At 40.3% G+C, this 23,783-nt stretch overlaps 1 protein-coding gene and 1 long non-coding RNA gene across 3 annotated transcripts; both read right to left on the bottom strand.

Annotated features, from left to right (window-relative positions):
- Positions 1–2,843: 2,843 nt before the first annotated feature.
- Positions 2,844–3,898, bottom strand: LOC134314303 (uncharacterized). Its single transcript, XR_010012360.1, has 3 exons — positions 3,673–3,898; positions 3,452–3,592; positions 2,844–3,321 (listed from the first exon to the last, which is right to left on the bottom strand). It is a non-coding gene; the product is annotated as an uncharacterized LOC134314303 (long non-coding RNA).
- A 1,367-nt stretch (positions 3,899–5,265) lies between these two features.
- On the bottom strand, positions 5,266–22,543 carry lrrc9 (leucine rich repeat containing 9). 2 transcript variants are annotated; one of them, XM_062995685.1, is made up of 32 exons: positions 22,470–22,543; positions 21,926–22,144; positions 21,381–21,521; positions 20,520–20,583; positions 20,157–20,227; positions 19,740–19,922; positions 19,444–19,599; positions 19,168–19,355; positions 18,682–18,813; positions 18,001–18,180; positions 17,313–17,430; positions 17,094–17,229; positions 16,542–16,688; positions 15,843–15,967; positions 15,497–15,697; positions 15,230–15,349; positions 14,780–14,971; positions 14,463–14,591; positions 13,737–13,877; positions 12,923–13,100; positions 12,614–12,834; positions 12,415–12,537; positions 12,193–12,323; positions 11,902–12,010; positions 10,855–10,988; positions 10,317–10,453; positions 9,016–9,230; positions 8,370–8,438; positions 7,682–7,795; positions 7,436–7,577; positions 5,519–5,651; positions 5,266–5,413 (listed from the first exon to the last, which is right to left on the bottom strand). In XM_062995685.1, the coding sequence occupies exons 1-32, from the start codon at positions 22,524–22,526 to the stop codon at positions 5,374–5,376; spliced, it is 4,446 nt and encodes a 1,481-aa protein (XP_062851755.1). In that variant the 5' UTR covers positions 22,527–22,543; the 3' UTR covers positions 5,266–5,373. The 2 variants fall into 2 exon arrangements, with proteins under 2 accessions (XP_062851755.1, XP_062851756.1); XM_062995686.1 differs by having other exon boundaries at positions 14,463–14,588.
- Positions 22,544–23,783: the final 1,240 nt, after the last annotated feature.

The following is a 23,783-nucleotide window of genomic DNA, read 5'->3' as shown; positions in this document are numbered from 1 at the left end:
TCTAAATAAAGTAGTACAGATTGATATCGTTCATCCCCAAACATCCGCTCCATTAACCGCTGGAATGTGCCAGGTGCATTACAAAGCCCAAAGGGCATCCGATTAAATTCGAACAACCCAAATGGGGTACAAAAGGCAGTCTTCGCCCGATCCCCCTCTGCCACAGGCACTTGGTTATACCCACTAGCTAAATCTAAAGTTGAAAACCACTTAGCCCCTGTGAGTGCATCCAAAGATTCCTCAATCCGGGGTAAGGGATAAGCATCTTTACGAGTTTTAGCATTAAGCTGGCGGTAATCAACACACATCCGAATACTTCCATCTTTCTTTTGAACTAACACAATAGGAGAGGCATAAGGACTACTGCTTTCTCTTATGACTTGACTATCGAGGAGCTGCTTAATATGGGCTTTAACAGCCTCATACTGTGAAGGCGGTATGCGTCGATAAGGTTGGCGAACTGGAATGTTATCCAGCAACGGAATCTCATGACTTATCAAACTGGTACAGCCAAGGTCACCTTCGTCTTTAGCAAAAACCATGTGGTACTTATTCAGTAATGCCTCTGCTTGTGCAGCTTCTCCTGGAGACAAGTACTCAAATGATGAAAGCTTTAGCGAGTTAAAATCTACGCATGCAGGCACCACATTATGAGCAAGCACTGAAGCTACACAGAACCTACCATCTGCTCCTAATGGGACATCTACAGGAGCATGGTCCCTTACAAGGTCAACTAACTGCATAGTACCAAGAACACGACGAGGAACCAGCCACACATCACTACGTCCCACATTAAAAACCGGAACATAGGCTGTACCTCTCTCAAAGTGCACCAGAGATGGGGAAACTAAAATACCATCAGGTAAACTACCTTCCTGTGGATTCAAAGGCTCCAACAAAAACTGCATACTAGTAACACAGTAAAGCTGGGGGCATGTAACAGGAGTCAAAACCATCGTACCTGCTGGAATGCGAAACGGATTCTTGCTCTGCACTCGCACCTTATTCGGGCCATCAGCTTGTACTATAGCCTCCATCTGCTGGCAATGGCGCAGTGCACGCTGGAGTGCCGGGGCCGCCGACTGCACTGGGGGAGTCTGAAACAAAGCTGTACCATGTTCTTTAAACAATTCTCTATAACACTCCCCAATGACGTTCATTCCCAAAACCCCAGGGATCATGCTCTTTTTGCACTGAACATCAGGACTGGCTGGATCATCAACAATCAATATACCCCGATTTGGAATATATTTTCCCATAACTTCTACATCAAGTTCCAAGTAACCACTATACAGAATATCGAGCCCATTAGCAGCCTTTAACCCAAGCCATTCACACTTACGAAGTTTCTCCTTCTATGCCATAGCAAAACGTTCATGAAAAAACGTATTTGTTAATGTTGTCACCATAGAACCAGTGTCAACTAAGCAGGGAACTTTAACACCCCCCACTAGAACGTTTATTGTAGGACAAGAACCTACTAGACACTGGTAAATGTATATGCTAGAGTCGCCGCCAACCCCTCCCACCGCGTGACTCTGCACGGTGGGGGGTGTCAGTTTTCCGACACATTGGAACCAACAACATCCCTGTCAGTACGAGACTGTGGCGGTACTCTAGCAGGCCGACAATGTCTGGCTATATGACCTGGCTGGTTACACTTAAGACAAATAGGTCTTCCATCAGATGTACGGGGAAGTAACACACGCCCTGCTCTGGGTTCACTTGAAGGTCCTCCGGAGGGCCTGAGAGACCGGACTATCAGATCTAACTGAGCCTGCTGTTTCAAAACCAGGTCTCTTAACTCTGAAAGCTCGGTTTGAGTGGTATAAACACCTTCACATGTAGCAGAGGCTGAAGCTTCACACACACGTGGGGGACCACGCACAACTGGGGCCCTAAACGGTCCCTCCTCTACCCAACGAATGGCCTCTTGACGTACTTTTAACATGGACAAAGACGGATCACCACGTATTAAGCGTTTCAACTCTCTACGCAACATAAGATCACGTACATTTTCACAGAACTGATCTCTTAAGACAACCTGATAATCCGCCACAGCCGTAGAGTTAGCTTTCTGTACCTTGTCTAGCAAAGCCATGAGAGCATGGGAAAATTCATACAAGGACTCACCCTCTTTCTGTCTTCTATCAAAAAATTGCTGTTGAAGAACCACATAAGACTGTGAACATCCATAAACCTCTAAAAGGACCTCTAAAATTTTTTTTGCATTATTTCTAACTTCTTCTGACCTATACTTAATTTCTGTACGAGCTTCACCTTCCAAATGATCATAAATAAAAATAGCACTTTCACCGCTAGACATATTACGTGCAGAAATACAATGTCTAACTTCCCCAACCCAATCTTCGACCACTACAGGGCCCTTTCCAGAAAACACTGAACATTTACGTTCTCTAGTGATATACACAGTCTGTCCCACCGCTTCAGGTGATCGTTCAACTCGCTGTGAGGGTCCTGGCACAGGGTCTCTAGCGAGACGAGCATTTTCAGTCTGTAACTGCAACACTTGTTGCCGTAGTCGTTCCATCTCTTCCTCCATTGGATCCCCTATTTGTCAACCACTGTTCTTTTCTGCCAAACAAAATATACACAACCTTAAAAATAAAACTTAGCCACTTCCAAAAAGAAAACAACAAAATAAATAACTAACATCAAACAATGAAAAAAATATTAGCACGCACGTAATCCTGCCGACAACGCCAGATTGTAGCACGGCTATCCCAGAAATAAAATTAACCGACAACGCCACCCCTTAGTTTAAACCTGGAGATAAGGGGAACTCCAGTCCAAACCAATAAATACACCGTCACAAAGAGAAATCAATATGACGTTCTTTATTATAACACTAAAAAACAATAAGATCGCCACTTGGATTAGTATTAATAATTTAGTGTATAAAAGCAACCCCAGTAGTCCACCTCTAGCCAGAACTATTAATGTGTGCTATACTATTACTAACCATATCGAGTACCCAACATACACTCCAATCACAAAGTATTCCATTACACTTCAACCTTTAAGTCCAACACTGCAAGACCACTACACAATTGGACATTCAATGTAATTATAGTGAACAATTCCCACACGCTTTAAAACTAGTCTGGCTGGGGTAAGACTATTACTGGAGCCGCTTACTCCTCTGGAAGTGGCTTTACACTGGTACAATTTTAAAAGAACCACATTAAAAATGTGGTTACCTACGTATAAAAATTACAAAATACAAAAGAAAACACACATAAAACAAAGAAAACAGGCAGAAAAGAACAGCGGCTGACGCTCTACATTCACTCCAGCATTCTACAATAAACAAACAAAAACACAAAACAATACTTTAGAGCCTAGCTAAACACGTTAAGAATATTTTATCGTTCATGCTCTATGCTCAAATACATTTTAATGTTATAATGCTACTACTACAAGCACATACCTTAATCGCTGTTTAAATGCCTTTAATGTTACAGTTCATTGGTGCACTAAAACAAACGAGTCCCAGTCGTATTCACTTCACTCCAAATTAACACGAGGCAATATGAAGTATATCCACTGCTAGTTGCGTCACGCACACACACTGTGAAAATACATATAACCCGTTTAACGGCTAATAACATTCTCAACTATAAAATCACCAGCCAAAATCCCACAAATTACCTCTGTAGAAAACGTTCACCACAACTGGCCACCACATCCAAGTACCTACGAGGTAAATAATAATAACGCTTTGTTATCGCTCCACACGAACGGTAACAACAAGCAAATCTATTAAAACCAAATCAAATTTCCCGCCTACATACCTGGTACTCTCGGCGTCTCACCCACTACCCTCAACAGAGCGTGGTATACGCCATCACTTTTTACTCGTTAGCTTTATACTCTCACCAGGACTCAACACTGCCCCCAACGACAGGGCCACTCGCTACATGGACATAAGCGTGTTTTATGTAAGACAGAAACAGGATCGCCATGTTAGGCCAATGCTTTGCGTTAGGCAATTCTTTCCTTTATAATTGTTTGTTGAGATTTTTAAAAAGATTTTCTGATTTAGTGCTGCTCTCTGAGTTGTTAATTATAATCCGTTTATTCATCATTTTCTCTGAGAATCTGTACCATTGTTGCACAACGTTGCCCTTAGGCAACAAAAAAATATTTTTTGATGGGGGATGTCAATAAAATAAAAAAATATATTTTATCAATAAAATGTCCCAAAATAAACCTAGAAATAATGTGGAATAATTTTTTTCATGTACCACCAAAATGCGTGCAGTAGAGGGTTAAAATGGGAGGTGAAAAAAGTAAATTAATCTTTGCTGAAAAATACCAACGATGTAACTAATGAATGTCCAGAAACACTGCAAAATCACCAAAATAAACTGCAAAAAAACGACCACACAAACATGTTGTATGTCCATATAATCACATTTATTCCAGTATACATACACAATATGGGCAGTGATAACTCAGTGGTTTAGGTACTGGACTAGTAATCTAAAGGTTGCCGGTTCAAGCCCCACCACCGCCAAGTTGCCACTGCTGGGCCCCTGAGCAAGGCCCTTAACCCTCTATTGCTCAAAATTGTGTTGTCATATCTGTAAGTCACTTTGGATAAAAGCGTCTGCTAAATGCTGAAAATGTAAATGTAAATATGACACATGCAGTTCAGTAGTTTGCTACTTTTCTGTTCTCTCCTCTGATCCCTTTTGTCTGTTAACAATTTTGTCTTTTCACTCTCTTCTGATTTATGATTAGAAGTTCAGGTTACACGAAAAGCTAGATTAAATTTTGGTCACTCGAGCGTTAGATACAGTTTTGACTGTTTTACTGCTTTGCTGTGTAGCTTCCTTTTGATTTGAGATTTGATTAAGAACTAGTCTTAGAGCCTTTTCTTTAAAACATTTGTGCTCTCTCATCCTCTTCAGCCTGTACTAGATAGTAGATATTCATTTTAATTTTGTACGTTTGTTATAAAAGCTTTTTGGTGGTCACAATACATTTTGAAAGCAGCCCAAAAATTGCACTCCACAACCTTTTCAATTCTTAACTCTGGGGGTGGGGTTGCCCACCTCAGCTCACCTGAGGACATGCTCCTGTGTATCTCTGTACCTGTCAGTCTCAGTGAAGGAGGCATGACCTCTTTATGTACCTGTATGGCTACCTTAAAGAGTTGAGGCTTTGTATCTGTACCTGCCAGTCCCAGTGAAGCATGGTATTTGATCATAAATATAACATTATTTAGTGAAACAAAAGTAAAAAAAAAAAATTAAGATTTATTTTTTACAACAACAACAAAAACTTTCAGCATAAAATAAATTAATAATATAGTGAAAGGCAGGAGCAGAACATCAAACATGACTGTTAGAGGGGTGGAGGTTTGGCTCCATTCGAATTCTGGTACCTGTAGAACATACACACATTATTACAGCATGAATAGAGAGAGAGAGAGAGAGAGAGAGAGAGAGAGAGTGAGAGAGAGAGAGAGAGAGAGAGAGAGAGAGACTACCTGTTATCAGATTCAGTGTGTGTTATGTAAAGTCGGCTGGTGTTGGACAGAAATCCTGTTAGATTCAGAGCTCCTCTGCATTTGTCGCCCTGAGCGCTGCGTGAGTATATTACCCCAACTCTCTGCTTCTTATCTAACACACACACACACACATACATACACACACACATACACACAGTGAGGTAGCTGGTAAACTATGTAACAATGTTACTATGTTTACATGCTGGTACCAAGTGAACAAAACATGAAAACATGCAGGGGGTAGATTGATTTCTTTAAATTGTTAGTATACAGTGCCTTGCAAAAGTATTCACCCCCCTGGGCATTTTTTGTGTTTTGTTGGCTCACAACGTGAAATTAAAATGGATTGTTTGAGGGTTTGCATCATTTCATTTACAGAACAGGCCTACAACTTTGAAGCTGTGAACAAATAGGACAAAATAACAGAAAACTTCAATGTGCATAACTATTCACCCCCCTAATGTCAGTACTTTGTAGAGCCACCTTTTGCAGCAATTATAGCTGCAAGTCGCTTTGGATAAGTCTGTACGAGTTTGCCACATCTAGCCACTGGGATTTTTGCCCATTCCTCAAGGCAAAACTGCTCCAGCTCTTTCAAGCTGGATGGTTTCCGCTGGTGAACAGCAATCTTCAAGTCTGACCACAGATTCTCAATTGGATTGAGGTCTGGGCTTTGACTAGGCCATTCCAATACATTTAAATGTTTCGCCTTAAACCACTCGAGTGTTGTTTTTGCAGTATGCTTAGGGTCATTGTCCTGCTGAAAGGTAAACCTCCATCCCAGTCTCAAATCACTGGCAGACTGAAACAGGTTTTGCTCAAGAATATCCCTGTATTTAGCACCATCCATCTTTCCCTCGATTCTGACAAGTTTCCCAGTCCCTGCTGCTGAGAAACATCCCCACAGCATGACGCTGCCACCTCCATGTTTCACTGTGGGAATGGTGTTCTTGGGGTGATAAGATGTGTTGGGTTTGCACCAGACATAGCGTTTTCCTTGGTGGCCAAAAAGTTCAATTTTAGTCTCATCTGACCAGAGCACCTTTCTCCATACATTTGGGGAGTCTTTCACATGCTTTTTGGCAAAGTCAAAACGATCTTTCCTATTTTTATCTTGAAGTAATGGCTTTTTTCTGGCCACCCTTCCATAAAGCCCAGCTCTGTGGAGTGTACGGCTTAATGTGGTCCTATGGACAGATACTCCAGTCTCTGCTGTGGAACTCTGCAGCTCCTTCAGGGTTACCTGTGGTCTCTGTGCTGCCTCTCTGATTATTGCCCTCCTTGCCCGGTCTGTGAGTTGTGGTGGACGGCCCCCTCTTGGCAGATTTGTTGTGGTACCATGTTCTTTTTATCTGATGATGATGGATTTGATTGTGCTTCGGGAGATCATCAAAGATTTGGAAATTTCTCTATAACCCTGACTTGTACTTCTCAACAACTTTATCCCTGACTTGTTTAAAGAGCTCCTTGGTCTTCATGGTTTTGGTTAGTGGTGCCTCTTGCTTAGTGGTATTGCAGCCTCTGGGGCCTTTCAGAAAAGGTGTATATATACTGACAGATCATGTGACACTTAGATTGCACACAGGTGAACTTTGTTTCACTAATTATGTGACTTCTGAAGGTAATTGGTTGCACCAGAACTTTTTAGGGGCTTCATAGCAAAGGGGGTGAATACATACGCACACGCCATTTTCCAGTTTATTATTTAAAATTTTTATGTATATATATTTTTTTTTTTTCTCATTTCACCTCGCCACCTTAAATTACTTTGTGCAGATCTATTTCATAAAATTCAGATTAAAAAAAACATTTAAATTACAGGCACTGTATGTTAGCGATTGAATGCTTTTGATGTGTTGGAGTTCTGACTATGTGTGCGTGTGTGTATGTGTGTACATTTATGGTGTGTATCCTCAGTGTTGGTGTTGATGAGGATCTCAGGTCCTACTAGTTGCTGCAGGCCAACACTCAAATTGGCACCTCGAACTGGAGGGGCACGACACAGTAATCCAGGAAATGACATATCAGAACCTGGACACTACACACACACACACAAACAATTTCCATGCTATTCAGGTCCTTTACCAGTAAGTAAAAAAGGTAGGTGTATGTGTCCGTGGGTGTGTGTGGTTGTGGCTATACCTCAGTACACAGTAACTCTGTTCGTTCCTCCAGTGTAACTGGTATTCCATCGAGAACCTGCAGATGAGGAAGATGTAGAACCACCGGGGGCCTGTGCAGGGAACGCCGTGCCAGCTACACACACAATGAAATAACGAAGTCATCCAATCATTCATTAATTCAAGCAATTATCCATTCAGTCATTTTTATCATTTTTTACTGCTTCATCCTGCTCAGGGTCATAGTGGTAAGTTAGATTTAAATGTAAATGTTGGTGGTTCCAGTGTTACTTAGAAACATTGGGCACAAAACACTTGGCTCACTCACTCACATTTACATACCAGCTATCGATTCTTATTATGAGTCCTCACTATTTGGACACGTCTTTTAGGTAGTTATCAGTTCTTTAGTGCCACTAGAGGGCGCCCCTCTTCTGATGCTTTGGCACAGGCTTTTGGCCCCTGGACTGCTATCAGTTAGGAATTATGGGTTCAAATCCACTATTGAGCCCTGAAGCAAAGCCCAAGCTCTCCTGGGCCACTGTATCATGGCTAACTCTGCGCTCTGACCCCTGGAATTCCTAATTCTTAGGTGAGCTCAGCCAGTTGATTACTCAGATTAAATCCACACACATATTTAGTTTAGTACCGACTCTCACGTTTTACACACTGTTATTTTGTACAGAATTGTGCATACAACAGACACTTACCGGGTTTCCTATCACAGACAGCTCTGTAAGTGATGGAAGAGTCTCCAATTTATCCAGTTCAGCTAAGTCCTTCAACACACACACACATATTATAGTCAGGTAAAAAAGTATTTGTCCCTATGTTATGTTGGCTGTGTTCCTGAATATTTAAGACACTAAATAATGTAGAGTCAGATAAGGTCAGTGTATAAGACTCCAGAGTTTGAAAGAGATTTGGCAAAAATGGGATTCATGGGAGGGTGAAAAAGCCACTATATGATCCCCAAACCTTTTAGGCTACTGTTCTTTGGACAGACCAGACAAACCTTTTGAACAACATGGGTCTTATTATGTGTGAAGAAAACAAGAATGATCCACAATACAAAAATAAGTTCACATCTGAATGGCTGTGAAAACAGAAGGAACATTTTGTAGTAAACTATGGAAAGTTCTGACATCTTAAACCTAATTAAATGAAGTGGTCAGTGTCTGATTTAAAACAGATCTGATGAAGAAGAGTGGAGGCACAGTTGCAGCGATTGCTGCTGGAAGAGCTGCAACCTTTTATTATGCCAAGGGGGCACTTACTTTTCACATTTCCTTTCATAATGAATCTCACACATTAGTGCTTAACACTTTCATTGCAGTGTGTGTGTGTGTGTGCTACCTGCAGTTTGTTATTATTGAGGAACAGACGTTGCAGTTGGGGAAGTTGCAGGTTTGGAAGGCTGCGCAGACGGTTGTCGTTGATGTGAAGTTCGATCAGATGGGTGTGTGAGGTAAAGCAGCTCTCACTGAGCATCTTCATTCGGTTCTGATCCAAAACCAGCTTCTGCAAGTGACTCAGGCCATCCAACCCTTCCAACTGCCCTATCTCATTACCTGTGGAGAGACCAGAGGAACAGTTAGACTGATCTAAAATTAAAGCTGCATTATGAAACCTTTGTGGATTTGAAGCCCTCTGTAGTACAAATGTGTTACTGCAAGCAAGAATCAACTGTCCAACCTACAGATTGAACAGATTAAACTGATAGTTGTGTAGTGTTTAATCTGGGTTACTGTAGCAAAAGAAGAATCTCTGTACAGCAGGTAAAAAAGAATGACCACCAATAATGACACCATACCATCCACGTAAATCTGATGCTAAAGAAATTAGCAGCTGCGCTAATTATGAACAGTATGAACACTTGTGATGCTTTGATGCCCAGTGGTGCATTGCTACTATTATTCCAAAACGTAAAGAACTCAAACGATAAGGCAATTTCTATGTAATGGGTTGATTACCGTCGTGCTCCCTCAAGCTGCATGAAGTCCCAAACAGACTACAAACCCCAGGAGCTGCAGCGCTCATCAGCACTACCACACGGCAGCTGATTCTGGACTATAAAAGGACAGCCAAGTCACTAGACAAACTCAGTCAGTAAGGTAACTGGCTTTTGTTGCATCCTTACTCATTCTTTTGAGACAGCTCTTTAGCAGAATAGCTCATATTATTTCTGCATCGTCCAGTTTTAAAACCTTTTTTAGAATTGGTTCTTTGAACCGTATTCCTTCCCATTTTTCTCATTCCCTGCCCTTTTTTGGTTTTGTTTTGGTAAAGAAGCATTGGGGCCATGACCATGATAGGTGACCAGTTGATAGGTGGATCAAGTAGCTGGCTTGCTGAATGTTGGCAGTTTCACCTAGCGCTCTCTTCAGAGTGTTGCTTCAAGGAAAGAGTCGACTCTCAGACTACTCGACTTTTTATCCCCCTCATGTGTTTCTGGCTACCTGGCCACCTCTTTTTTTGCCCTAAGTCTCCCTTATTCATTCTAATTCTGTTCAGTCCTTGCACTTAGACCCAGAATCAGTCTGGTGATGAGTCTTCCTGTTTTTCTCACCGCTTCATTATATTCTGTGTCATGAGGCTGGAGGATCGAAAGCTGGAGACCAAGTAAACAAGAATATCAATGTGCCTGTATGCATTACCTTGCAGGAACAGAGCACGGAGATTGGTCAGTCGGCTCAACTGTAGCTCGTTGAGGTTAGATATTCCGTTATAGCTGAGATGGAGAACCTCCAAACAGGACATGAGTGGTTCCAGACCGTCCACATCCACACACTCCCTACAGACACATGAAATGAACAGATACAGCAGGACACTACACAATGCCGTAGCCTGCAAGAAGCTTGATGCCTAGTTGTTTGAATGGTAGTTGACTAAAAGTGTAGTCAACACGTTTCCAAAAAAGTAAAGCCAGACTACATGAGTATGGTAGAACATCAGGGTCCAATAGCAACCGCAAATCTGGTTGATTAAAGAAGGAGGTAAAAGGAAGAGTGGTGGAAGATTACAAAGAGCTGTATGGAGGAACCAGGCTTTAATTTCTCCACCACTCTTCCTAAAAACTTAAGCAGACAGTGGGTGGCACTGTTGCAACAGCAAGGACTGGTAAACCTGCGTCTGAACTGATTAACAATTTCTCAATGTACTGTTGCGTGGTGGTATGGATGTGTGTGTGGGTACCTGCTGGTTCTGCTCTGTTGACCGTACCCACTGGAATGAACTTTCTGATAGAGCTGCTGTCTGCTGTTCAGGTGAGTTTGTACCTTCTGACGTGGCAGAATCGACTCAATGTGGTTGTAGTTTAAGCGCAAAACCTGTGTATTAACACATCATCATTAAATTTAACACAGCATGCTATAATCAGAATATAACAACAGTCAAACATGGTGGTGCTAGCATGCTGTCTCTACCAGACAACCCTAAAGTACAATGTCTTGTGATCAGCCTGGGACCTAATACACAGTAGAATAAATTAAAAGAAACAAAATGAAGATTTTGTAGTGACCAGAAATTTCGACAGGCAGTTTATGCACAAAAGCAAACATACAATAAATAGCCGAAACAACCAAAAGAGAAAAGAGAAAGAAAAACAACGGGTTGTAACAAAAGTTGTCTCAGAGTGTCTGTGACAGCTATGTTCTCAAAAAGGAGGAAAGAAAGGAAACCCAGAATAAGTCATGGGACTGCAATGAATGAGCTCCACCTCACCCCAGCAAGAGCATGAGGCATGCCCTGGAAAAGAGCCATCATGCGACCTGTGAGTAAACTAGGTTATCCAGCAATGCCAGCTAAGTTAAAGAGATAAGAAGAAGATGAAGTGTAAACCAAACTGGATTGAGCCTGGTATCACCCAGTATGGAGCCGTCAAATCTGTGAGAGAAACACCATGATAAATAGAAATGCTTCCACCTGGTGTGAAGTAACGCTCAACCAGGCAACAGCAGGTGAAACCCACACGTCAATCATCTGCGCCTCCATGCACCCTCTGCCGGCTATAAATGACTAGGCAGGAAGACATAATTCTGTAACCAAGCTCGGTGGTCCAGTTTCAGAAAACCAAAAAGTGTAAATCAGGAGCAATTAGATACTTTTTGTCAGCGCTGTAAAAAGTCAACCAAATATGGAACTGGACTGGGGGTGTGTAACCTTTGCATAAGATCCATGTATATTATTTATATATATATTATTCTTACATACACATGCAAACAGAAACACTCAAAAACAAACCTTGATGTTGGGCAGATAGACGATGCCACTGAAGGATGTGAGATTGTTCCGCTCCAAATTCACACTGCGCAAATTTACAAACAGATCAAAAGGAACCAGATCCACCATCCTGATACACACACACACACAGAAGCAAAAAAAATTAAAATGTAATCTAATCCAGTGAAAAGAGCATTTGTCAGGTTGGATTAGAAATCCTGGCTCGCAATAGGCCCCCATATGTGTTCTATGGCATTATAAAATTTCCACTGAATTGCTGGTATATGTACTGTAAATAATCAGCGTGTGTACCTGATCGTGCAGTCTGTTAGCTCCAGATCAACAATCTCTCTGTAGTTTGAGTGACCGAGTTTCTCAGCCACCATGTCTGCCGTTAGTCTGCCTCCAAAAAGATCTTTAGCATTTTCAGATTCTGCAACATCCTGCACACACACACACACACACACACACACCTATTAGCAATAATGATTAGTGTTTACAGACACACAGTCGGTGGATGTGTGTGAATCTCACCACAGAAGAACCATCCAGAGCTTTCAGACATGGCAGGTGGAAGATCACGAACGCTCGAAAATTCTCCAACTTCTGTGCTAACGGGTTTCCTTGTAAATCCAGAATGATCAAACTGCTCAGGTTCTACAAGAGAGAGGTTTACATGATCAGAATGAATCCTCTACACTGTATCTGTAACTCTGAATGTATCTTCACTGACCTTCAGGTGGTAGATGTCCCGTGAGGTGCTGATGATATTGTTGCCCAGGTAGAGCTCTAAGAGGACACGTGACCTCTGAACCCCATGCAGGGAGGTAATGCAGTTGCTCTCAGCAGAGAGGTAGTGAAGATTCGAGAGACAATCCAGCACCGAGCCATCCAAACACCGCAGCCGATTACTGTTAATGCTGAGACGCGTCAGATGATGCAGTTTCCCCACACCTACACAGCAGACACACACACATTTGGTTATTGTTCATTACAGACACATCTGGGTGGAAATAATAAAAATGAGATAAACTATGTGCACCTTCCAAAGTGCAGATGTTGTTGTGGTCAAGGGAAAGCTCCTCCAGTAAAAGGCAGTGTTTTAATCCATTGATGTGAGTGAGCTGGTTGTGATTAAACGATGCCCAGCGAAGATTCACCAGCTTTTCTAGATTACTGATATGGTATAGTCGCTGCCCATCCAGATTTAGTGCTGTAATCTACACACAAACACACACACACAAAGTTATAGGCTACAGTGGACTGCCACACTGTTTGTTTATAACAACTCATTGTTGGCAGTTTTAGCTTTGATATGTCTAGTATTAATTAGCTTTTCATAGCACATTGGTTTAATATTTACCCACTTCTCTTGACAAACTGTCTTTAATTACCCAAGGTTAAGAGGGTCCCTCTGATTTGCAATTTTAAAATGCTTCAAAAATATAAAATAATATTCATGTGAAAATCATGTAAACCTTCATCTTCTTCTGTAAAAACTTGAGGCCTTAATGCTGTATGTTTGGATTCATGGTACAGATTTACTTTCTTGGTTGCTGACATCAAATCCTCTTTCAATGTACGTCAAGTTTTGAGTGGGTTGCTAGAGGGAAGATGACTGTGATGCAGAATCATGCTCAATGTTCTCTGTGTAACTTGTTACTGTTGCTTTCAGGTAATCATACGATCTATTAAATACCAAAAACTAAAGTGATTGAACAGTTTCCAGTAATGTAAATGGCAATGCAGATGAAGTGGTAATTTGCGTTAATATAAACAACATGTAATTTTCTCACCATCCAATCATTAGTGCTGCATATAGAAAATGATAGCTGTGTGTGTATGTGTGTGTGTACCTTAGTGCTCCACCCTGGTTCGAGGTCAGAGAGGTGTTTCCATGGTGATGATTTGAGCTTTGTGAGGACTTGGGCTGTAGCAAAGACACTCAAACATCGGGGTCGATCTGTATCAGTACGAGAGTGAGAGAGCAAAGATGCCTACAAACACACACACACACACACACACACACACACACACACATTTATTGGTCAATTTATTAAAAAATCCAGCACACTTGCTCATTTATGTAAAGCAGTTTCTAAACAAACCCAAACAAGTCTGTCTGGAACTGAGAACCATGCCAAGGTCACACAGATCAGATACTTTTTGATTTTTCATGCGAAAATGAACTAAACCTCTTCTCACAATTTGGAAACACTTAATTTTCCTGTGCACTCTGTGCACGCTGGCTACTTGATGCCCACGCTGGTCGAGGAGCACTGCAAGTAAACGCAAACCTCCTCGAGGACAATGTGGACAACACCTCTCTCTAAATATTTTTTGGTGCTCGTGTTGGAGCCTCGATTAGACAATAGGAGTGATTTCCAATCCACCCTTTCTCTCTTATACACAGCCAATTGCCTCGTTTGGGAGCCTGGTCAGGCTGTTGGCACAACTGAGATTTGAACCCAAGAACCGAGTGAAACTATTTATATACTTTAAAAATTATGTTTTTTTAATATAGACACACACACACCCAGTATCAAATACACACACACACACACACACTCACACACACGTACCAAGGTGATTTTGGAAGATGTGTTAAGCTCCGCTGATGCTGCTGCTTCGTCCTCTGAAACTAAAACTCCATCCAGATGTGTAAGACTCTTCAACTGTCCTAACATCTCCATCCTCCTGGACTCACCCTGCTTCACACACACATACACATCTTTACACCTATACATTAATTCAGCCATGCACTTTAAGTGTCTCAGTGATTGCTCAACCATCTAAAAAATCTTTAGGATTGCACATCATTTTTTTCTTAGCTAATATTTTTACAGTCTCTTACACACATGCATAGGTGGCTAAGTACGTGCCACACTGCACTCTGTACCTGACTCCATGGGTTGTATCTGGTATCAAGCTGTAGAAGAGACGGTGTGTGTTTGTGCAGGACGACCGTGTCCTCTTTCACAAGGCTCAGCTGATTCCAGCGCAGGTCCAGCTGTTTCAGACGAGGAAGTCCTTGAACACCGTCAAGAGTCACGATTTGGTTAAAACTGGCATCTACACACTCCAAACTGGGCTGATTGGAATGAGATAAAACACATTGACAGAAGAGTTGCTGCTGACATTTATTTTGACATTTATTTTAAATCATATATTCCCAGGGCCCTATGTCCTTTCTAGGTATTTGTCCTAAAATCCTATCCTCCAAATCCTATATTTACATGTGTAGACTTTTTATATCCACTGTAAATAGAAACACTCCCAGCTGGAGCGAACTCCTTCAGCATCTGAGCTGCGTTACAGGGTCACTGCATTCAAATGGCAGAGCTCTTACCAGGTGTGAAATCTCGTCCAGGTGGGTGAGCTCATTAAAGCTGATGGTTAGATGGCGCAGAGCCGATAGGTGAGAAATCTCCTTAAGCCTGCTCAAACTGTTGCCATGAAGATTCAGCACCTTGATGATCAAAATACAATTCACAGAAATTGAAAGCCAACATGCTCATTATTACATCATTTTCATACTGTAACACACCTAACGCAATGTGTTATAGGGACATATAAAGGTGCTTAGTTGCAGAAAATGGAGTGTAGTGATACTCACAGTAATTTGGCTGAGCACGTTAGCTCGAGCTGCAGTCAGGATGCTCTTCTCGTCCAAGCTGAGCAGTTTGGGTCGAGTTTTAACAAATGGTTCCAGAGCCAGAACCTCTTCATCCAGAGTCTGATCATGAAAAGACTTGGATGTGATATCTTCAGGTACTTCACAGCCTGGGGCACTGGGGTAGGAGAGCTGGGACGTCTCCTAGTAAAGGATGACAGCCTTGATAGAGGGTTATCAGCCTAGCTGAAGGGCCAAGCCGGGATTAGAACATGTAACCTTCCGACTGCTAGCCCTGTGATGCACTTACACTCCACTGGATGAACTGAATAACTTTTGTGTGTGTTACCTGTGAAATGTACTCAAAGTCGATGAGATACTCAGGCAGTACGAGCTCATGGTCAAAAACAAACCACTGAGTCTCTTTCTGACCGCAATCACAGAACCCCTGCAGCTCTGAGGTACACACTGCATCTACAATAACACATACACACCCAGCATATAACATCATACATAATGTAAATGTTTGACCAACATAAATGCTGCAGCTTGTATTGTGTCTATAGAACAACTTCAGTCTCCTGGTTACCTGGGTTTGAACCTCACCCTTATTGCCTATTTGTAAGAAGTTTTGCCAGCTCTCTCTGTGTCTAGGTATTCCCTGGGTTCAACTTACATTTGCTACCGAATACAGTCTATTGAGGGTTGAGGGCCTTGCTCAAGAGCCCAACAGTGGCAACCAGTGACCTTTTGATTACTATTCCTGTGTACTTAAATTTCCCCACACATCCCAAAAACATGCAGGGGTGAGTGAGCAAATGAATGTGCTGTCATAGCTTGTAGTTTTGGTCCATAAACCACGTTCCTCTTTTTTTTTAAATGAGGTATTCAGAACATTTCTCAGAAAGGTTGTGAGAACCTCTTATTGCTCTACAGAACCATAAAAACTCTGGGAATTCCAGTGCTTGTTTTGAGATACACTTCTAAAGAAACATGCCCAGCCTTCACACACACACACACACACACACACACACACACACACACACACCTGGTTTCCCTTGACTGGCGGTGCACTGCTTAGTGATGGGTTTGTGGTACACTGAGTGAGCTTTGGGATAAAATGCTGAATCCACTGGAACTCCATTCTTCATCGGGACACTCCGACCCAAAAACACTTTGGAGATGATCAGCTGACCTAAAACACACACACACACACACACACACACACACACACACAGTTTTTTCACGGTGCTGAAGACCTAGCCAGGCGTCCAACAGAATTGTTCAATTGTTCGTGTCTAAGGGAGTGAATGTTGTGTGAATATCTAGCCAGGTCAGTGGCTCTGCTGAGATTCCAGCTCATGAGTTCCAACACTCTGCAGTGGTGTGCTAGCGCATTAGACTGCTGTCCCACCCAAGTGCCCCACTTTTCAAATTTTTTACATATGTTACACAATTCCTTTGTTTACTGTATGATTAAAAGCTCAGGTTTAGCTGGGAGTTGCTGCTCTAGATTCTCATAAAACTACTGCTAGAGAAAAATGACTTTAAAGTGAGTACAACTGATCTAAACAATCAGGTTCATGGTGCAGATACATACCGTGTTTGAAGGGCAGAGGTGCCGCTGAGCTTTTGGTTTGATGTGTAGTAACTGTTCTTAGAGCAGATCTTATACGAGGTTCCTCACACAGACTCAGACTGTTGGTTAAAGAAACTGCCCGTTCTCTACCCCGAATCTGAGTGCACACACACACAAATCAACATGGAAAATGTCAAATAAATTAATTGAGAGCTGAAAGATTCCTGATCAGCTCAGTACCTTATAACTCTTGGCTGATTGAAACCCGTTCTCCAGAATGTCCAGGATCTCATTAGTCTCTGTGCTTCTCTCAGGATCAAAAACATAAAACAGATACTCCAGATTGTGTTTGTAGTTTCTAAAACACATACACACAGTTGGTCTATATACATTTTCGAGTCGATAACATGTTGATAACCAATTTTCTTGATGCCCCGCTTCCCAACAAAAAAACTAATTGCTTTGATAAACCAGATTAATCTGGTCTAGACAAATCTAGATGACTGTGGCTCTAGATCCTAAGGAGCACTGCTAGATCAATTCTAGATCCGTTCCTGATAAACATCCATCTCTGCCCTCTGCTAGCATAATTGTTCAATCCTCATATTTGGCCACTGTTTGTGAGGAGTTTTGCATGTTTCCATGTGTCTGTCTGGGATTCCTTTGTAATCTCTGGTATCCTTTCACCTCTTGAAAACAGACTGGCTTCTCCAAACTTCTCCTGAGGTTAGTAAATTAGTAAATGGGTGACTGTGAGTAAATGTGGCACTGTGTTAAATTGGTAGGCATATAACTGTCTTTGTGGCCAGTGTAGCACAGGACCCACCAAAAACCTGACAAGGACAAAGCAGTTCTAGAAAGTGTATAACCTCGGCTCAAAGCTCAACCGGATTTAAGGTCTTGTAAATTCAGTGTTTCACGGACTCACCGTATGAAAAGCGGTGAAACGTGGTCCACCAGCAGGAAGTGCAATTTATCCTCGAAGCGCAGACGAAGGGCGCGATGTTGGACCCGCACGATTCGGTTGATCTTTATGCCGGTGATGTTGTGGGGTTTGTACTCCCGAAGGCAGAACCGAGAGAGCAGGAGATCATAACATGTGTTAAACCTGAGAACCACAGAAAGACCATGAAGTTTAGGAAAGGGAACAGACAACCCAAATCAAACTGAGATACAAGTGGAACATTTTGGAGACCCTGAGCTTTCACAAAACTCAGAAAATTAAAGAAAAAATAAATAATAAAAATAAATGTTCTGGTACCATTTATAAAGATAAAAATTCCAAGTTTACTGGAATTTGGGTCATGATGCTAATTATGGGGGAGAATTTAATTACAACTCTGGAACTGATCAGTTCATTAATTTACTTTCACTAACCACTTCATCCTGATCAGTGTTGTTGTGGGTCTTGTGCTAGCTAGAAACACTGGGCACAAAGCATATATGTTTTTGGGAAATGAAATAACACCGGAGTAGCCAAGGGAAATAGGTTAGAACATAGTGACCAGAGAAGAGGTTTGAACCCGGGTTCTCAGGACCTAGTTTGTGATGGATTGCTCAGGGCAGGATGAAATGAATGAATTAGGATGAAAGGGTTTTTATAGGTTACCAGGCATCGTTTGTGCTTCCTTCTTCAAACCGAATGTTTCCCACTGTCTCCAGTTCCATCAGCAGGAAATGAATCATCTGCTCCCTCCTGGCTGTTGCCATAGCAATTTCTTGCTGGAACCACACCTCCAGCCTGTAAACACCCACAGGTAAACACACACATACACACAGGTGAACATACACAGGTAAACAACCACATACCCATACAGGTAACACACACATACAAGCAAACATTCACAGGTAAACAAACACATACAGTTAAACACACACAGGTTAACTCACAGGTAAAACACACACGCATGTAAACAAACAGGTAAACACACACACAGGTAAACATACACAGGTAAACACACACAGGTAAGCACATACAAAGGTAGGCACAGGTAAACATACACAGGTAAACACACACACACACATGTAAACAAACAGGTAAACACACAAAGGTGAAATCGATTTTTTTTACAAATGTATCGTCACTCAGCCTCACTGTTCTATTCTCCGTTCCCAGATCTTAATCCGCTCTCTGATTAACTCCACTTTCTTCTCCAGTTTCTTCTTGTTTCCAGGGTCATCAAGGTCAAAGGTCGAGTCCCCAGAATCAGCTGGTTCCTCTGATTTTACCTCCTCCCTTAAATACCCCAAAACCCTGCCAACAGTCTCCGACTCAGACTGCAGCTGCAGAAATAAAAAAACAGGGTTAGCAGTGGACATGCAGTACTGAGAGTCGTGTTATGTAGCTTAGTGTGTAAGTGTGTGTTTTTACGTGTTGAAGTGTGTAGCTGAGGGCTCGAATCCTCTCTTCAGGTAGTCGCTGTAGTTTCTCCTTGTATTGCTGCAGTTTTAGTTCCATCTGATGGAAGTTTCTCTGAACAGAGTGCACTCGCATCTTATAGTACATCATCTTCTTCATCACTGTAAGCTGAAACACACACACACACATATCCACACACACACACACACACACACACACTATGTAAACAGATCAACAACTGCCGTGATCTTTATTATTTTGGCTACAACATGAAAAAGCGTCTGATTGTTATGATATTGTTATGTTACCTCTGCTGCATCCTTGATGATTTTTGGTGATACGTTGTACGAGTCGAATCGGTGCAGAGTGGGTATGTGGTACAGGACGTGTGTAGAGTAATTACACAACAAACACACTGGGTTTGGACTCGACTGTGAATCCTTTAGCCCGAGTTCTTTGAGCTTACTCAGATGCCTGAGATGGGTCAGCTCCTATCGTTTCGCCATACACACACCATACACACACACACACACACACACACAGAGGTACACCATTCACACAAACGCACAACATATACACATGTTATACAAACTTAATAAAACAATATTTCTGTTTACTTCAATGCCCCAAACACACCAGTATAAGAAAAATACCACCTGCCAGCCAACCAGAAATAAGTATTACATATAATACGTGTATAAGTCTGAATAAAAATAATCCCTCACCTTAAAAGAACTGATCTTGTTTCCTGATAGATTGAGAATTTGAAGATCTTTGTTTTGCTCCAGACTGTTTCCTGCAGAGCACAAAAACACAAATGATTCAGAATCAATTATGATAGAGCACATGTTCAGCTTAAAATCCAAATGTAGCAGCTACAACAAGGTTTCATTTCTAAACGTTTTTTTTATTTGTGCACTAAAGTTAAGGCCGTAGGTGAGAAGGTGACATGGGGGGCATGCAAGGAAGCCAGGACAGGGGGCACCAATCCATCAAAAGCATCATATATTTACACATTCACTCACTTTCTGGAAAAGCCCATGATAACCTGATTTTTGAGTCATCACACCTGTGTAAATTCTACTCACCGATAGTCTCAATGAAATTATCAGCTAGGTTGAGTTCTGTCAGTTTTTCGAGAGTATGTAAGCCCTGTTAGACACACAGAAGGTCCCGGTTATGCAAGTACGAAAGGTAACTGCATTTTAAAAGAACATTTTTTAAATGTGCACAATGGACACAGGGTACAACGGAATAGCTGCTATTTATTACAAAGCATTTTTTGCAATTTTAGACACTGTCAATTCCCATCAGCCACTAGTTCAGGAGGATAAAGCTCAGATGTAGCAGACACTCAAACTCTGTTACGGTTGCACCATTCAGGCCTTTCTAAAGTTGATTTCATATGAGAAAGTGATAATGTTTTATGTAGTAATCACATTATCTCTGCAACTGTTCTTTTACTGTGACTATAAGACATTATTTTATTAGTTTATTGTGGGTTTTTATCTACTTAAATAATTATTTAGTGGTGTAGAAACTGTGCTTGAATTGGGAAGAAGTGCAGGTACTTTCTTTATTTACATGTTGGTTTGTGTATCAGCCAGTATCAGCAAATCATTAACGTTACTTGTCTTGTACTAGACTTGTGGAGAGAACGTTCATCAAGAATTGGCCAGAATGATATGATATGGGGATGGCTTGTAAGAAGTGTAAAAAGTCAGTACACCAAAAAGTGAAAGGTAGAAGTGCCGATACTGCATACCAGTGATTACTAGCCCACTTCAAGCACTGTGTAGAAAGTACTATAATGTCTATTAACTTTGAGGCCTCCTAATTACTTAGTATAGATTTTAAAATTAAGTTAGTTGTTAAATAAATGACAACAAAATTGGGGCATGCTTTATTAAGTCGGATTAAAAAAAATTTATTTTGTAGGACATCAGTACCTGAATGTGAGAGATTTGGTTGTTGTTGAGCCAGAGGACGTCCAGGTTAATCAGAGACTCCAGTTCTGTAATCTCACTGATCTTATTATCATACAGATAGAGTTTCTGTAACTGCACACAGCTTTGCAATCCTGACATTTCCTATAATAAAAAACAGTTATGTACACATTTATTAACAATGTTGGCATCAGTAAACTCTGATGTACATGCATCTGCACATCTGTACATATTTCAAAATAATTTTAAAAAACAGAGCAGAGAAACATCTAGTAAGCGGCAGTTCTGCAGATGGAAATGCCTTGTTTGATAAGAAGGTTTAGAGGAGAATGGCCAGACTGGTTTAAGCTTAAAGGAATCTACAGTAACATAAGCAACTATTAACTCTTTATAGCTGTGATGAGCAGAAAAGCCTACAATTATCAGACATTTAATCAACAGCTAATCCTTTATTTTGAGATGGATCCTCTTTAAAAAAACCTGGAATGTTTCAATACATGAATGTTTTATTAATATCTTCCTGTAACACAGTAAGCAGAATTACTCACACTGAGCTGGCATTCTGCCACCCAGAGCTCTTTGAGCAGAGGGCATTCTTCAAGTCCCTGAATTCTTTGTATGTTCTGACCCACGATGGTGAGGGTGATGAGCCTGGGGAACAGAGAGAGTCCCACCATGCACGGAAACCCAGAGAAGAACATCTCAAGAGCTGTTACAGCTCTCCCATCCTGACTAATCTTCTCATACGATACACCATTACACACACACTGAGAAGAGAAAAACAACCAATACAATTAATAATTAAATATTAAGTACACTTTACAGGATTTAGTAATGTTACATAGAAGTCATCTTAATGTTGGTAAATAATCAGAAATCTTATTATTTCTAATTAAATCTAATTATTAACATGTGGGGGTTACATGTAAAAGCGAAATAAAAAATAACTGATGTGAATCAAAGACTGGGTGTTAAATATGAAAATCTCAAATAATCCAGAAAGTCTGTATATAACAAAGCTATTACATTGTATTTATATCTTTCAATAATATTAATAAATAAATACATTATAGAATAAAATATTTCTCTTACCAGTTCTTTGATGATTTCTTCATCTCCATGGTTTCCCACTTTTTCACTTTGAGTCATATTTTACTAATAAATGTTGTAATTAAACTAATTTCTTTATAAATATGTTGTTTATTAGGGTATCTATGCTAAGCTAATCGGATGCATTCCTTTACAAGCTCATTGTCATATCTCGTCATTATCAAACCGCTCCAAAACTCACAATTCACTCATTTACTTTAACTTTCTATCCCCTCAGTAAATGATTCCATCAGCGACTGAAATAAATAATAACTTAAAAGTTCGATTTTTAAATAGTTAAGATTATTTCTAATTACAGAACCGACTTTTTCCTGCACTGTGGTGTTTACTTTTAACCGTTGCTAAGCACTCTGTTGCTATGGCGCCATATTGGAAACACAAATATCTGTAGTTGTGTCAGTAGGAGACTAGTGTGCTAACTATTCAGCATTTTACTCAGATATGTTTTTATTAATAACATATAATATGTATGTACATGTTTATTTATTTTTAATCCAGAGCTGTAAACATTTCGCATAGTCGTTGTATTTATTTTTTGCGTATTATAACATGTTTAAAAACTACAAAGCCCATAAGCCCGTGTGTGTGTGTGTGTGTGTGTGTGTGGCATAATTTCTATAATTTCCATTAATTACTTTAAAAAAATAAATACATAATTAAATAAATAGATAAATATACCATGTTGTGTAATACTTTGTATTTTATTCATTGAATACATCAAGTCAGATCTAATAATAAATGCACTTGGTCAGTTGTTTTTCGAACTTTAATATATAATGATGTAATAATTTGTATGATATAATAATGGTATATATATATAATTTTGTTACATAAATACTGCACAACAAATGTGCAAAAATAGAAGAAATAGGACAAATACTTTTTTCACATAACTGTATCACCCCCAATCTATTCCTAAAATAAAATTACCACAAAAAAAATAAGTTGATTGTTTAATTATTGACCAGTCATAATAATGATAATGATAATAATAATATTGTAATAATATAACAATACTGATACCGTAATAATAATAATAATAATAATAATAATAATAATAATAATAATATAACATATTACCGTAATAATAATGATAATAATATTCTAAACAAAATAATAATAATAATATTAGAATGATATGTTAGTAATAACAATCTAATAATATAATAATTATAATTACAACAAATAATAATAACGATTAAAATAAAATAATGATATTTATTTTTATTATTGTGAAAGTATTGCTTTTGGAAATACTTAGCAAAATGTAATAATTTTAAAGGGCTCAACAATAAA

The sequence above is a fragment of the Trichomycterus rosablanca genome, chromosome 5 (genome assembly GCF_030014385.1).
Source record: "Trichomycterus rosablanca isolate fTriRos1 chromosome 5, fTriRos1.hap1, whole genome shotgun sequence".
Lineage (NCBI taxonomy): Eukaryota > Metazoa > Chordata > Actinopteri > Siluriformes > Trichomycteridae > Trichomycterus > Trichomycterus rosablanca.
The sequence above is the reverse complement of the archived record's forward strand: the minus strand, read 5'-3'. Positions and strand labels throughout refer to the sequence as shown.

Bases quoted from the DNA above. Each gene is read 5' to 3' on its own strand.
- lrrc9 (XM_062995685.1), bottom strand. From the start codon at position 22,526: ATGACTCAAAGTGAAAAAGTGGGAAACCATGGAGATGAAGAAATCATC. The intron at 15,698-15,842 runs GTAACACACACA...ATCCTTTACTAG, and splicing joins ACTTTGAGTACATTTCACAG to GAGACGTCCCAGCTCTCCTA. The intron at 8,439-9,015 runs GTAGCACACACA...TGTGTGTTGAAG, and splicing joins TCAATAATAACAAACTGCAG to GACTTAGCTGAACTGGATAA.